General features: G+C 48.5%; 1 protein-coding gene across 10 annotated transcripts in view; it reads left to right on the forward strand.

The window, feature by feature from the left end:
* Positions 1 to 12,830, forward strand: part of LOC112220792 (janus kinase and microtubule-interacting protein 1-like) — a 42,424-nt gene that overhangs the window by 7,911 nt on the left and 21,683 nt on the right. For all 10 annotated transcript variants that reach the window (XM_024382695.2, XM_042302933.1, XM_042302931.1 and 7 more), the window contains exons 2-10: positions 5,172 to 5,475; positions 5,915 to 6,247; positions 6,549 to 6,710; positions 7,507 to 7,716; positions 7,900 to 8,016; positions 8,201 to 8,347; positions 9,183 to 9,335; positions 10,017 to 10,079; positions 12,489 to 12,617. In XM_024382695.2, the coding sequence (XP_024238463.2) occupies positions 5,320 to 5,475; positions 5,915 to 6,247; positions 6,549 to 6,710; positions 7,507 to 7,716; positions 7,900 to 8,016; positions 8,201 to 8,347; positions 9,183 to 9,335; positions 10,017 to 10,079; positions 12,489 to 12,617 (1,470 nt within the window). In that variant the 5' untranslated portion in view covers positions 5,172 to 5,319. The remainder of the gene's footprint in view (positions 1 to 5,171; positions 5,476 to 5,914; positions 6,248 to 6,548; positions 6,711 to 7,506; positions 7,717 to 7,899; positions 8,017 to 8,200; positions 8,348 to 9,182; positions 9,336 to 10,016; positions 10,080 to 12,488; positions 12,618 to 12,830) is intronic.

The raw sequence follows: 12,830 nt of genomic DNA on the forward strand, positions 1-12,830 counted from the left end.
CCCAGATCATTTAATAGTAGTCCCAGACCATTTAATAGTAGTCCCAGACCATTTAATAGTAGTCCCAGACCATTTAATAGTAGTCCCAGACCATTTAATAGTAGTCCCAGACCATTTAATAGTAGTCCCAGACCATTTAATAGTAGTCCCAGACCATTTAATAGTAGTCCCAGACCATCCAATAGTAGTCCCAGACCATCCAATAGTAGTCCCAGACCATCCAATAGTAGTCCCAGACCATCCAATAGTAGTCCCCAGACCATCCAATAGTAGTCCCCAGACCATCCAATAGTAGTCCCAGACCATCCAATAGTAGCCCCAGACCATCCAATAGAGCCCCAGACCTCTTGGACCATCCAGTAGTAGAGACCATCTCTTGGCCCCAGACTAGTAGATGGTTCTCTTGGCTGCAGTAGTAGATGGTTCTCTCAAGCTGCAGTAGTAGATGGTTCTCTTGGCTGCAGTAGTAGATGGTTCTCTCGGCTGCAGTAGTAGATGGTTCTCTCGGCTGCAGTAGTAGATGGTTCTCTCGGCTGCAGTAGTAGATGGTTCTCTCGGCTGCAGTAGTAGATGGTTCTCTCGGCTGCAGTAGTAGTAGTAGTAGTAGTAGTAGAGGGTTCTCTCAGCTGCAGTGGTAGTAGAGGGTTCTCTCGGCTGCAGTAGTAGATGGTTCTCTCGGCTGCAGTAGTGGATGGCTTCTCTCGGCTGCAGTAGTAGATGGTTCTCTCGGCTGCAGTAGTAGATGGTTCTCTCGGCTGCAGTAGTAGATGGTTCTCTCGGCTGCAGTAGTGGATGGTTCTCTCTCGGCTGCAGTAGTGGATGGTTCTCTCGGCTGCAGTAGTAGATGGCTCCTCTCGGCTGCAGTGGTAGATGGTTCTCTCGGCTGCGGTGGTAGATGGTTCTCTCGGCTGCAGTGGTAGATGGTTCTCTCGGCTGCAGTGGTAGTAGTGGTAGTACTCCTCTCGGCCTAGTGGTAGTAGAGGCTCCTCTCGGCAGCTGCAGTAGTAGTAGTAGAGACTCCTCGGCTGCAGTAGTAGTAGTGGCTCCTCTCGCTGCTGCGGTAGTAGTAGTGGCTCCTCGGCTGCTGGGTAGTAGTAGTGGCTCCTCTCTGGCTGCGGTGGTAGTAGTGGCTCCTCTCGGCTGCGGTGGTAGTAGTAGTGGCTCCTCTCGGCTGCTGGTGGTAGTGGCTCCTCTCGGCTGCTGCGGTAGTAGTAGTGGACTCCTCGGCTGCTGCGGTAGTAGTAGTGGCTCCTCGGCTGCTGCGGTAGTAGTTAGTAGTGGCTCCTCGGCTGCTGCGGTAGTAGTAGTAGTGGCTCATCTCGGCTGCTGCGGTGGTAGTAGTAGTGGCTCATCTCGGCTGCTGGGTAGTAGTAGTGGCTCATCTCGGCTGCGGTGGTAGTCGTAGTAGAGGCTCCTCTCGGCTGCGGTGGTAGTCGTAGTAGAGGCTCCTCTCGGCTGCGGTGGTAGTCGTAGTAGAGGCTCATCTCGGCTGCGGTGGTAGTCGTAGTAGAGGCTCCTCTCGGCTGCGGTGGTAGTAGTAGTAGAGGGTTCTCTCGGCTGCGGTGGTAGTAGTAGTAGAGGGTTCTCTCGGCTGCGGTGGTAGTAGTAGTAGTAGAGGGTTCTCTCGGCTGCGGTAGTAGTAGTAGTAGTAGTAGTAGAGGGTTCTCTCGGCTGCGGTAGTAGTAGTAGTAGAGGGTTCTCTCGGCTGCGGTAGTAGTAGTAGTAGAGGGGTTCTCTCGGCTGCGGTAGTAGTAGTAGTAGTAGAGGGTTCTCTCGGCTGCGGTAGTAGTAGTAGTAGTAGGGGTTCTCTCGGCTGCGGTAGTAGTAGTAGTAGAGGGTTTCTCTCGGCTGCGGTAGTAGTAGTAGTAGTAGAGGGGTTCTCTCGGCTGCGGTAGTAGTAGTAGTAGTAGTAGTAGGGTTCTCTCGGCTGCGGTAGTAGTAGTAGTAGAGGGTTCTCTCGGCTGCGGTAGTAGTAGTAGTAGTAGTAGGGGGTTCTCTCGGCTGCGGTAGTAGTAGTAGTAGAGGGTTCTCTCGGCTGCGGTAGTAGTAGAGGGTTCTCTCGGCTGCGGTAGTAGTAGTAGTAGAGGGTTCTCTCGGCTGCGGTAGTAGTAGTAGTAGTAGTAGTAGAGGGTTCTCTCGGCTGCGGTAGTAGTAGAGGGTTCTCTCGGCTGCGGTAGTAGTAGTAGTAGAGGGTTCTCTCGGCTGCGGTAGTAGTAGTAGTAGAGGGTTCTCTCGGCTAGAGGTTGACCGATTATGATTTTTCAACGCCGATACCGATTATTGGAGGACCATCAAAGCCGATACCGATTAATCGGTAAAAAATATATATACATTAAAACATGTATTTGTAATAATGACAATTACTACAATACTGAATTAACACTTATTTTAACTTAATATAATACATCAATAAAATCAATTTAGCCTCAAGTAGATAATGAAACATGTTCAATTTGGTTTAAATAATGCAAAAACAAAGTGTTGGAGAAGTACGTAAAAGTGCAATATGTGCTATGTAAGAAAGCTAACGTTTCAGTTCCTTCCTCAGAACATGAGAACATATGAAAGCTGGTGGTTCCTTTTAATGAGTCGTCAATATTCCCAGGTAAGAAGTTTTAGGTTGTAGTTATTATAGGACTATTTCCCTCTATACCATTTGTATTTCATTAACCTTTGACTATTGGATGTTCTTATCGGCACTTTAGTATTGCCAGTGTAACAATATAGCTTCCGTCCCTCTCCTCTGTCCTCCCTGAGCTCGAACCAGCAACACAACGACAACAGCCACCACATCGAAGCAGCGTTACCCATGCAGAGCAAGGGAAACGACCACCCCAAGGCTCAGAGCGAGTGATGTTTATTAGCGCGCACTAACTAGCTAGCCATTTCACTTCGGTTACACCAGCTTCATCTCGAGAGTTGATAGGTTTGAAGTCATAAACAGCGCAATGCTTGACGTACAACGAAGAGCTGCTGGCAAAACGCATGAAAGTGCTGTTTGAATGAATGTTTATGTGCCTGCTTCTGCCTACCACCGCTCAGTCAGATACTTAGATACTTGTATGCTCAGTCAGATTATATGCAACGCAGGACACGCTAGTTAATATCTAGTAAAACCATCAACCATGTGTAGTAGTTAACTAGTGATTATGATTGTTTTTTATAAGATAAGTTTAATGCTAGCTTGCAACTTACCTTGGCTTACTGCATTTGCGTAACAGGCAGTCTCCTTGTAGAGGGCTCTCTCGGCTGCGGCAGTTGTAGTAGAGGGCTCTCTCGGCTGCGGCAGTTGTAGTAGAGGGCTCTCTCGGCTGCGGCAGTTGTAGTAGAGGGCTCTCTCGGCTGCGGCAGTTGTAGTAGAGGGCTCTCTCGGCTGCGGCAGTTGTAGTAGAGGGCTCTCTCGGCTGCGGCAGGGTGGTAGTAGAGGGCTCTCTCGGCTGCGGCAGTTGTAGTAGAGGGCTCTCTCGGCTGCGGCAGTGGTAGTAGAGGGCCCTCTCGGCTGCGGCAGTGGTAGTAGAGGGCCCTCTCGGCTGCGGCAGTGGTAGTAGAGGGCCCTCTCGGCTGCGGCAGTGGTAGTAGAGGGCCCTCTCGGCTGCGGCAGTGGTAGTAGAGGGCTCTCGGCTGCGGCAGTGGTAGTAGAGGGCTCTCTCGGCTGCGGCAGTTGTAGTAGAGGGCTCTCTCGGCTGCGGCAGTTGTAGTAGAGGGCTCTCTCGGCTGCGGCAGTGGTAGTAGAGGGCCCTCTCGGCTGCGGCAGTGGTTGTAGAGGGCCCTCTCGGCTCGTAGAGGGCCCTCGGCAGTGGTAGTAGAGGGCCCTCTCGGCTGCGGCAGTGGTAGTAGAGGGCCCTCTCGGCTGCGGCAGTTGTAGTAGAGGGCCCTCTCGGCTGCGGCAGTTGTAGTAGAGGGCTCTCTCGGCTGCGGCAGTTGTAGTAGAGGGCTCTCTCGGCTGCGGCAGTTGTAGTAGAGGGCTCTCTCGGCTGCGGCAGTTGTAGTAGAGGGCCCTCTCGGCTGCGGCAGTGGTAGTAGAGGGCCCTCTCGGCTGCGGCAGTGGTAGTAGAGGGCCCTCTCGGCTGCGGCAGTGGTAGTAGAGGGCCCTCTCGGCTGCGGCAGTGGTAGTAGAGGGCCCTCTCGGCTGCGGCAGTGGTAGTAGAGGGCCCTCTCGGCAGTGGTAGTAGAGGGCTCTCTCTGCGGCAGTGGTAGTAGAGGGCCCTCTCGGCAGTGGTAGTAGAGGGCCCTCTCGGGCAGTGGTAGTAGAGGGCCCTCTCGGCAGTGGTAGTAGAGGGCCCTCTCGGCAGTGGTAGTAGAGGGCCCTCTCGGCAGTGGTAGTAGAGGGCCCTCTCGGCTGCGGCAGTGGTAGTAGAGGGCCCTCTCGGCAGTGGTAGTAGAGGGCCCTCTCGGCTGCGGCAGTGGTAGTAGAGGGCCCTCGTGGCAGTGGTAGTAGAGGGCCCTCTCGGCTGCGGCAGTGGTAGTAGAGGGCCCTCTCGGCTGCGGCAGTGGTAGTAGAGGGCCCTCTCGGCTGCGGCAGTGGTAGTAGAGGGCCCTCTCGGCTGCGGCAGTGGTAGTAGAGGGCCCTCTCGGCTGCGGCAGTGGTAGTAGAGGGCCCTCTCGGCTGCGGCAGTGGTAGTAGAGGCTCCTCTCGGCTGCGGCAGTGGTAGTGGTAGAGTTGTAGTAGTAGTTGTAGAGGGTTCTCTTGGCTGTAGTAGTAGTAGTAGCAAAGGGTTCTCTTGGCTGTAGTAGTAGAGGGTTCTGTTGGCTGTAGTATTAGTAGTAGAGGGTTCTCTTGGCTGTAGTAGTAGTAGAGGGTTCTCTTGGCTGTAGTAGCCCCACTCCCACCCTGCCCTGGCCAGACAGAATTTCATGCACGATGGAGCCTCTAAGCAGATCCCATGGAGAGGAATTGGATTATGATAAATGGCCGGGGAGCTGCCAGTGTGCTCTCTGTGGGTGTTGAAATAGTGTGTGTATCTGTGTGAGCTCTGTGGATGTTGAAATGGTGTGTGTGTGTCTGTGTGAGCTCTGTGGATGTTGAAAGTGTCTGTGTGAGCATGTGTGGGTGTTTCCAGGTCTCATAATATAATAATAAAAAAATATAATATTTTCCTCAAGCTCCACTCTGCTGGTCTATGATTTTTGTTTTCACATTACTTACCTGTTGTTCTTATCGCTCTCTGCAGGACAGACGGGGATCTTCAGCCAGTGATGTAGACAAGGATGATGAAGTTACATAGGGAAGGCTGTGTGGGGAGGAAGAGCATCGCCTGATTCTCCTCCACTTCCTCATCCCCTCTGAGTCGTGTCCTCTGATTGGGTGGGCGGAGCACAATGTCATCGACCACACCCACCTCAGCCCCGCCTTCCAAGAAGACGCGTGGGAAGGAGAGGACTGAGGTCATGGGCGACTTGCCGCAGACAGCCAATGAGGAGCTGAGGAGCAAGCTGATGGATTTCCAGATAGAACTGCAGCAGGAGAAGGGCAAGGTAGGCCCGCCCCCTCTATACAATGATCCACTGTTAATTATAAACTGGGTGGTTCGAGCCCAGAATGTTGATTGGCTGACAGCCATGGTATATTAGACCATATACCACTGGTATGACAAAACATGTATTTTTACTGCTCTAATTACGTTGGTATCCAGTTTATAATAACAATAAGGCACCTCTGGGGTTTGTGCTATATGGCCAATATACCTTGGCTAAGGTCTGTATCCAGGCAAGCTGTGTTGCGTTGTGCTTAAGAACAGCCCTTATCCGTGGTATGTTGGCCATATACCACACCTCCTTGGGCCTTATTGCTTAATGATACTATTAGGAAATCATTAACACTCTCTTTTTCCTATTTCCCCTGCAAACCTCTCCTCCCCTTTGCCTCTCTCCTCCCCTGTCCTCTATCCCACCGTCCTCTCCTTCCGCTGGGTAGGTCTCTAAGCTGAGAGAGCGTCTCCAGGAGCAGAGGCAAGCCAGGGAGCTGGAACAACACAAACACACAGTGGTCCTCACCGACCTCCGCGCCAAACTGCACGAGGAGAAGCTCCGCGAGCTGGCTTCCGCTCGCGAGTCGTTGGCACGGCAACACGAGTTGGAGCTATCACGTACCATTAAGATCCGCGACGGGGAGGTGCAGCGGCTCCAGGGGCTGGTCCATGCGCTAAGGGACGGGGCGGCTGACAAGCTGAAGAGCGCCCTGCTAGGAGAGGCCCGGGAGGAGGCCAGGAGGGCCTTCGATGGGGAGAGACTCAAACTGCAGCAGGAGGTAGGTTGACCTTGGGAATCAACTTGAATCCAACTTGCATTGTTGTATTAGATTTAGTCATTTTTTCCCCCATGGTCAATCAGAATCACAGGTTGTTTCTTGTTTTCAGTATCAGAAGTTTGACTGTTTTAGTCTGGTTTTGAAAGTTCTTATTTAAAGAAACAGAGCGTCTTCTTTGTTTCTGGACTAGCAGAGTCATATGACATTACTATCTCCTGAATCATCTTAATTGCTTCAGGGTCCCAGTACTTGGAAGTGTATTTACACTCTAATTGTGTCTGTTTGTGTGTGTTCCCCTCAGGTCATGAAGCAGGAGACGGCACGGAAGCAGGTTGAGGAGGCTCTGGCTAACGCACTGCAGGCAGACAAGGCCAAAGCAGCCGACCTCCGAACAGCCTACCAGCAGCACCAGGATGAGATCAACCGCATCAAGAGAGACTGCGAGAGAGACATCCGAAGGGTGGTGAGTCGACCGTAACATGGCCGCCACGCCTTAACCCAATCACATAACCCCTGATTGATCCTAACCCACATCAAACAAGACCATGTGAGAGACGACATGGTTGTCTGGTGCTGAGTGACCTGAAAGTTAACCAAATTCCAAACCAACATAAACCATAGTTAAGTGAAACTGGAATTACCCTCAAGCAATAGACTGATTCCTCCGATCCTGTACTGCTGAGTTCCCTGCATGCACTTCCCTGTATGCACTCGATCTGATCAGTAGCTTGAATTGCACTGTGTCCTATGTTGATCTCCAGTTCTATTTCACACTGTGTAGTTTTGCTTTTCAGAGACCCAGGGTAGCACAGGTAACACCGACTGTTGACGACAAGACAGAAGAACACAGCATGCTAGCACAGGGCCGTAAAAGAGGTATCTCTAACCGGTTTTACAGCCGGGTCATTTGACTAAAATCATTTTACTGGGATAAGGAGAGGGGAAAGGAGACGAGAGTGAGCGGAGCAGTGAGATGAAGACCGGAATAGAGAAGGGGGGAGTGTGAACTAGGATTCATGAATGAATTACACTCAACGGCGTTGGTGTCACATACTTGTTCGTTCACTCGTCTGTGGTTGGGAAAGGATGAGCCGTTGGTGGAGGAAGGGAACAATGGGGTAGAAAGAGAGTGCAGGTCGGGTTAAGGCGGGCGAGTTCCAGTGTGAACGTTTAGATGGCTATCACTCTCTCTCCTTTCTTTCTCTCTCATATCGCTCTGTCTCCCTCTCTCCTCCTCTCCATCCTCCCATCTTTCTTAGATGGATGAGCTGAAGGGGAAGGACCGCGTGGTGTCTGCGTTGGAGAGGGAGCTGGGGTTGCAGGCAGGTTATGCTCAGAAGCTCCAGCTGCAGAAGGAGGCTCTGGACGAGCAGCTGGGCCAAGTCAGGGAGGCAGAGAGGCACCACGGCAGTCCCAAGAGAGAGGTGGTCCCTACCCTGGGGGAAACCCAGGACTATGTCAACACCCAGGTGAGGACAGCCCCATTTTTAAAATACACATGCACACACTTGTGCACAAACACATTTTACTGACATGGTATTTTTCAAAAACCTGGTGGTCAACTCATTCACACATTGTCTTTGTCTCTAATCATCTCCCCAATTTCTGTCTGTCTCTCTCTGTGTCTCTCTCTCTCTGTCTGTCTCTCTCAGGAGGTGGAAGATCTTCGAGATGCGAGGAGGTTCCAGCTGAAGATAGCTGAGCTCCACTCTGTTACCAGGAAGCTGGAGGACAGGAACGCACTGCTGGCAGATGAGAGGAACGAACTGGTGAGGAACACACACACAAACACATACAGACAATAACTTGGTGGATAACTGAACATTGTAGGGACATTATGGGGACTTATGGGAACATTGAAGGGATGTTATGGAAATGTGCAGGTACATAAAAATAGGTCTACACATCTCATCTGTCACTATTTCTCTTGTTTTCTCCCTCCATCTCTGTCAGTTGAAGAGGGTGCGTGAGGCAGAGAGTCAGATGAAGCCCCTGTTAGATAAGTATAAGAGGATGTCGAAGAAGAATGATGACCTCCTGCAGACTTTGCAGCGCATGGAGGAGAAACTCAAGAACCTCAGCAGAGAGAACGCAGAGATGGTGAGAGAACCAGACATATCCTCTTTTGTCTACTTTCCTTGTCATGTCTCCTTCATGATGGGAAGAGGACACCATTTGGAAGTATTTGGACACCATTTGGAAGCCGGATATGAGGGTCCTGGGCTGGCGTGGTTACAAGTGATCTGGGGTTGTGAGGCCGGTTGGACGTATTGCCAAATTCTCTAAAATGACGCTGGTGGCGGATTATGGTAGAGAAATTAACATGAAATTCTCTGGCAACAGCTCTGGTGGACATTCTAGCAGTCAGCATGTCAACTGCAGACATCTGTGGCATTGTGCTCTGTGACAAAACTGCACATTTTAGAGTGGCCTTTTATTGTCCCCAGCATGAGGTGCTCCTATGTAATGGTTATTTTTAATCAGCTTCTTGATATGTCACACCTGTCAGGTGGATGGATTATATTGGCAAGTGAGAAATGCTCCCTAACAGGAATGTAAACTAATTTGTGCACAACATTTGAGAGAAATAAGCTTCTTATGCATATGGAACATTTCAGGGATCTTTTATTTCAGCTCATGAAACATGAGCGTTTTTATATTTTTGAACAGTATACATTGTACAGTAGGTACCATGTGAGATTTGTAATTGCTCTGTGAAATGGAGGGAAAAGGAGACCTTCCAGTGGACATTGAGAAAAAGCATCAAGATGATTAGGTAGCAGCATCTGTGTGACTGCAGTATTTGCAATTCTCCTTGATTACAAAGTCACCTTGCACAACTTAAAGTTACGTTATGTTTCAGGAAATCCTGTCTCTTGACCTCACTGCTCGAGTTGCCTAACCCTGAGAATGTCTCTCCCTCCCTCCCTCTCAGAAGGAGAAGGTGCACTCTCGTTCCCAGCAGCCCCAGCAGCTGAAGAGGCCTACCTCCCTGACAGACCTAAGCCACGCCCACGAGGAACAGGAAGTGGAGTTCCTCAAGCTGCAGGTTGCCGAGCAACGAGGCATCATCGACGAACTCACGCAGGTTAGGGAGACGGACACACAGACATTCACACTGCAGTTTATCTGATCTTTAAATCACCCGAGCTTCCAAATAACAAGGCATTGACAGATCCTTATTGTAGTGAGATTAGTGAATCAGGCAGCTGACTAGCTCATAAACAAAGAGGGGGCCATTTTGTTGAATTTTACCAGAGCACATTGAAACAGTAGGATAAAATGGGTGCCATTAGGGTCAGTGAACTGTTGGGTAACATGTTGGCCCTCTGTACACCTGGGCTGCCCTCCAGACCCTCACCAACCACCCACCCACCACCCTCTCTCTCCTTTCTAATCACATTAAATCAGAGCCTTGCTGAAAATTCACTCATTTGCATGATGTTCTGCTGGCTCCTTGCCTCTGATTTAAGGTGTTGTACACAACTCTTTGTCATAATCTCTTGACCCTGCTTCTGTTGAGAATCCTACTCGTCTCACTTTTTAACATGGGTGCATTTTGACAAGCCTAAATCACACCCTATTCCGATTCTGTCTCCAGTAATTCACACGCAGGGGATGATAGATGGCCTAGATTAGTACAATTAGTTTGTCAGGTTAAGGATCAGGCCCACATCAAACAAAGCATTCTCATACATACTCATACATACACAATGCATGTGGTGTGGAGTCAAAATCCTAAACTGTCCTCTGCTCCTTTTTGGCACAGGAACGTGACAGACTGATGCTCTGCAAAAATAACCGAAGAAAAACCCTCAAACTACCACCTAAAGTAGGACTACTGCTCCCTTTGCACTTCTGTCTGTGTGTTTGTGTTTGTATACGTGGGTTTTTTGTTTTCTAGCTCTAGGCATTTCTTTGTTGTGTTCTCTATCTCTGGTCACACACTGTTGATCCTGTGGTGTTGTCACTTAGCAACTGTCTCTTCCCATGATGCCGATGCACTGGTTCTGTGTAATTGGGCTCAATGGAGAACTATGTGTGTTTTTGATTTGTCTTTGTGTAGTTTGTGTGCGCGCAACTGTGTGACTGTGTGTGTTTATAATTGGGCTCATAGGGGAACGATGACACCTGTTGTTCAGCTCAGAATGATAGGTAGATAAGGTGTTGATGAGGAGGCACGATTAGCGCAATTGGGCTGGGTTCTCAATAGAGTTTGCAGAGTCAGTGATGTATGTTAAGCGAGAAGGTGATGGAAGATTCAACACACTCCCTGCATCTATAACTGGAGCTAGCTGTTGGGTCTCTCACTCTGAAACGGAAAACGGCGACAGGAACGCTCCACTCTCAAACTGGGAGGGTTATCGAGACTATTAACCTCAAACCGAAAACGTCAATTAGGACTCTCAAACTGTGAATGGAACAGAACACACTTATGGAAAGAGTTTGACTGGAATGGAAAAGTATTCCACTGCTACCTCGCAGGCCTGGAGACGATCTTAAAGCTCATCCAGTTTTTTTTCTTCTCCCTTTGGGAGGAGTGAATGCTAGTTAACACTCCTCTCTCGCTCCGTCTTTGTCTGCGGAGTACGCGACTGAGACACGGTTGTGCGTCAGAGCTCAGTGCTCGAGGACTGGCACGTACAGTGTAGATTGCCTTGGAAGATACTAGATTTGTCGGGGGGGGGGGGTTCTAGTATAACAACAGTATGTATGAGTACTTCCAGCTCATCCTCTACTTCTCCTTCTTTATCGGCCTGTGTGCTATGGTCTGTCTCTACTTCTCTGGTTGTCAGGAGATGACCTACAAACACGATGGTAAGGACTTTATTGTAGTATAGTAACCATTTTGAGTTGACTGAGTGTATTGGACCTGAACATAATGGGAAAGATACGGTGGTTTTAGAGAATGTTGTTGAGTCTATAACATCAATGGGAAGGATGAGATTAGCCTTTCTTTTTAGAGAATATTGTGGGGAGAGTTTTGGTTTCTAAATCCGATGGTAAGGAATATGGAAGTGATTGTTCCGAGGTTTTTTTGCTACCGATCTTCACAACCTACCCCACACTGTCAAAGTGAAAGAAAAATATTAGAACAAATGTGTTTCCAAATGTAATAGAAAAAATCTGAGTTAATAATTGGTGGAAGCACCTTTACCTGCTGTGAATAATTTTAAATACGATTCTACCAACTCTGCACAACTCTTAGGGAAACATACTGTATATCCATTGTTTTTGACAAAATTGCTCAAGTTCAATACATTTGGTTGGGAATCATTGATGGACAGCAATATTTAAACCTCGTCTCTGATTTTTCCAGCAGATCTAAGTCCAGACTGAGATTGGACCATTCTGGAACACTCAACACCTCTTGAAAAGCCATTCTGGTGTGTCTTTGGCATTAAAATATGTGTGATTTTATAGCTGAAACATGTTATTATCTCAGGGTTAGGCTTTCAAAGTTCTACAATGGGTTTTCCTCATTCTTCTTACCTGGGCTTTGCTCCTTTCATATTTATTTTGATCCTGATAAATTCCTTAGTCCCTGCCGGCGACAAGCATACATGATGCTGCCACCACAATACTAGACAATACAGAGGGTTTCACTCTGTTGTGCTATGTTGGATTTGAATACCTAATCCTGGGATATAGTTTTATTTTTAAGGTGAACAACTTCACAAAAGTTCATGCCAATGACATAGCTTTCCAAGAGGTGTTGAGTGTTCCTGAGTGGTCCAGTCTCAGTCCTGACTTAAATTTGCTTGAAAGTCAGAGACAAGCTTTGAATATATATTGCTGTCCGTCAATGATTCCCAACCAAAATTTCCTGAGCTTGAGCATTTTTGACAAAAACAATTGATGTACTGTACGTTGCCCTCAGAGTTGTGCAAGGCTGGTAGGATCTTATTCCAAAATGATTCACAGCTGTAACGGTTCTTCCACCAAGTATTCACTCTTGTGTTGATTGCAATTTCTTCACACTCATCTCCATTTTGTATCAATAAAACAAAATGTCTAACTTTAAAGTATGGAGTATGTTGTGTAGATCTGTAGGAAAATGTCATCCTTTTTAGATTTCATTTTAAGGCAACCGCATCTGATTAAGGGATGGGTAGACTTTCAGTAGGCACTTTGTGAGTGTTCTATATAAGAATATGGGTGTGTTTTTTTTTTTGTGAGTGTGCAAGTCAATATGTTACAGATCCTCTTGCCCCCCCATCTTCCCTCTCTCTCTCTCCAGAGGCATGTTGTGGAGACGTATTTTGGATTTGACGAGGAGTCTGTGGACTCTGAAACGTCCTCTCTGACCTCTTACATCACTGACCTCACGGACCGTACCCCCGCTACACCCGAGGAGGACCTGGAAGACGTAAGTGTGTGTCTGTAGCCTTTACTCAATTGGATTTGCTCAACTCCTGCATCCTCTCTCCTCCGTCCTTTCTGGGATCCTTTTGAAATTAAATAACTCTCCTTCTCCAATCGTGCGTCATCAGGCAAATTAATTTTTACAGGGTGGAATCCCAAAATACATTTCTAAAGTGACGAATAAATGTAGCTGGTTGTGCAAGACATTTTGTAGATA

This window comes from Oncorhynchus tshawytscha, linkage group LG21 (assembly GCF_018296145.1).
Source record: "Oncorhynchus tshawytscha isolate Ot180627B linkage group LG21, Otsh_v2.0, whole genome shotgun sequence".
Lineage (NCBI taxonomy): Eukaryota > Metazoa > Chordata > Actinopteri > Salmoniformes > Salmonidae > Oncorhynchus > Oncorhynchus tshawytscha.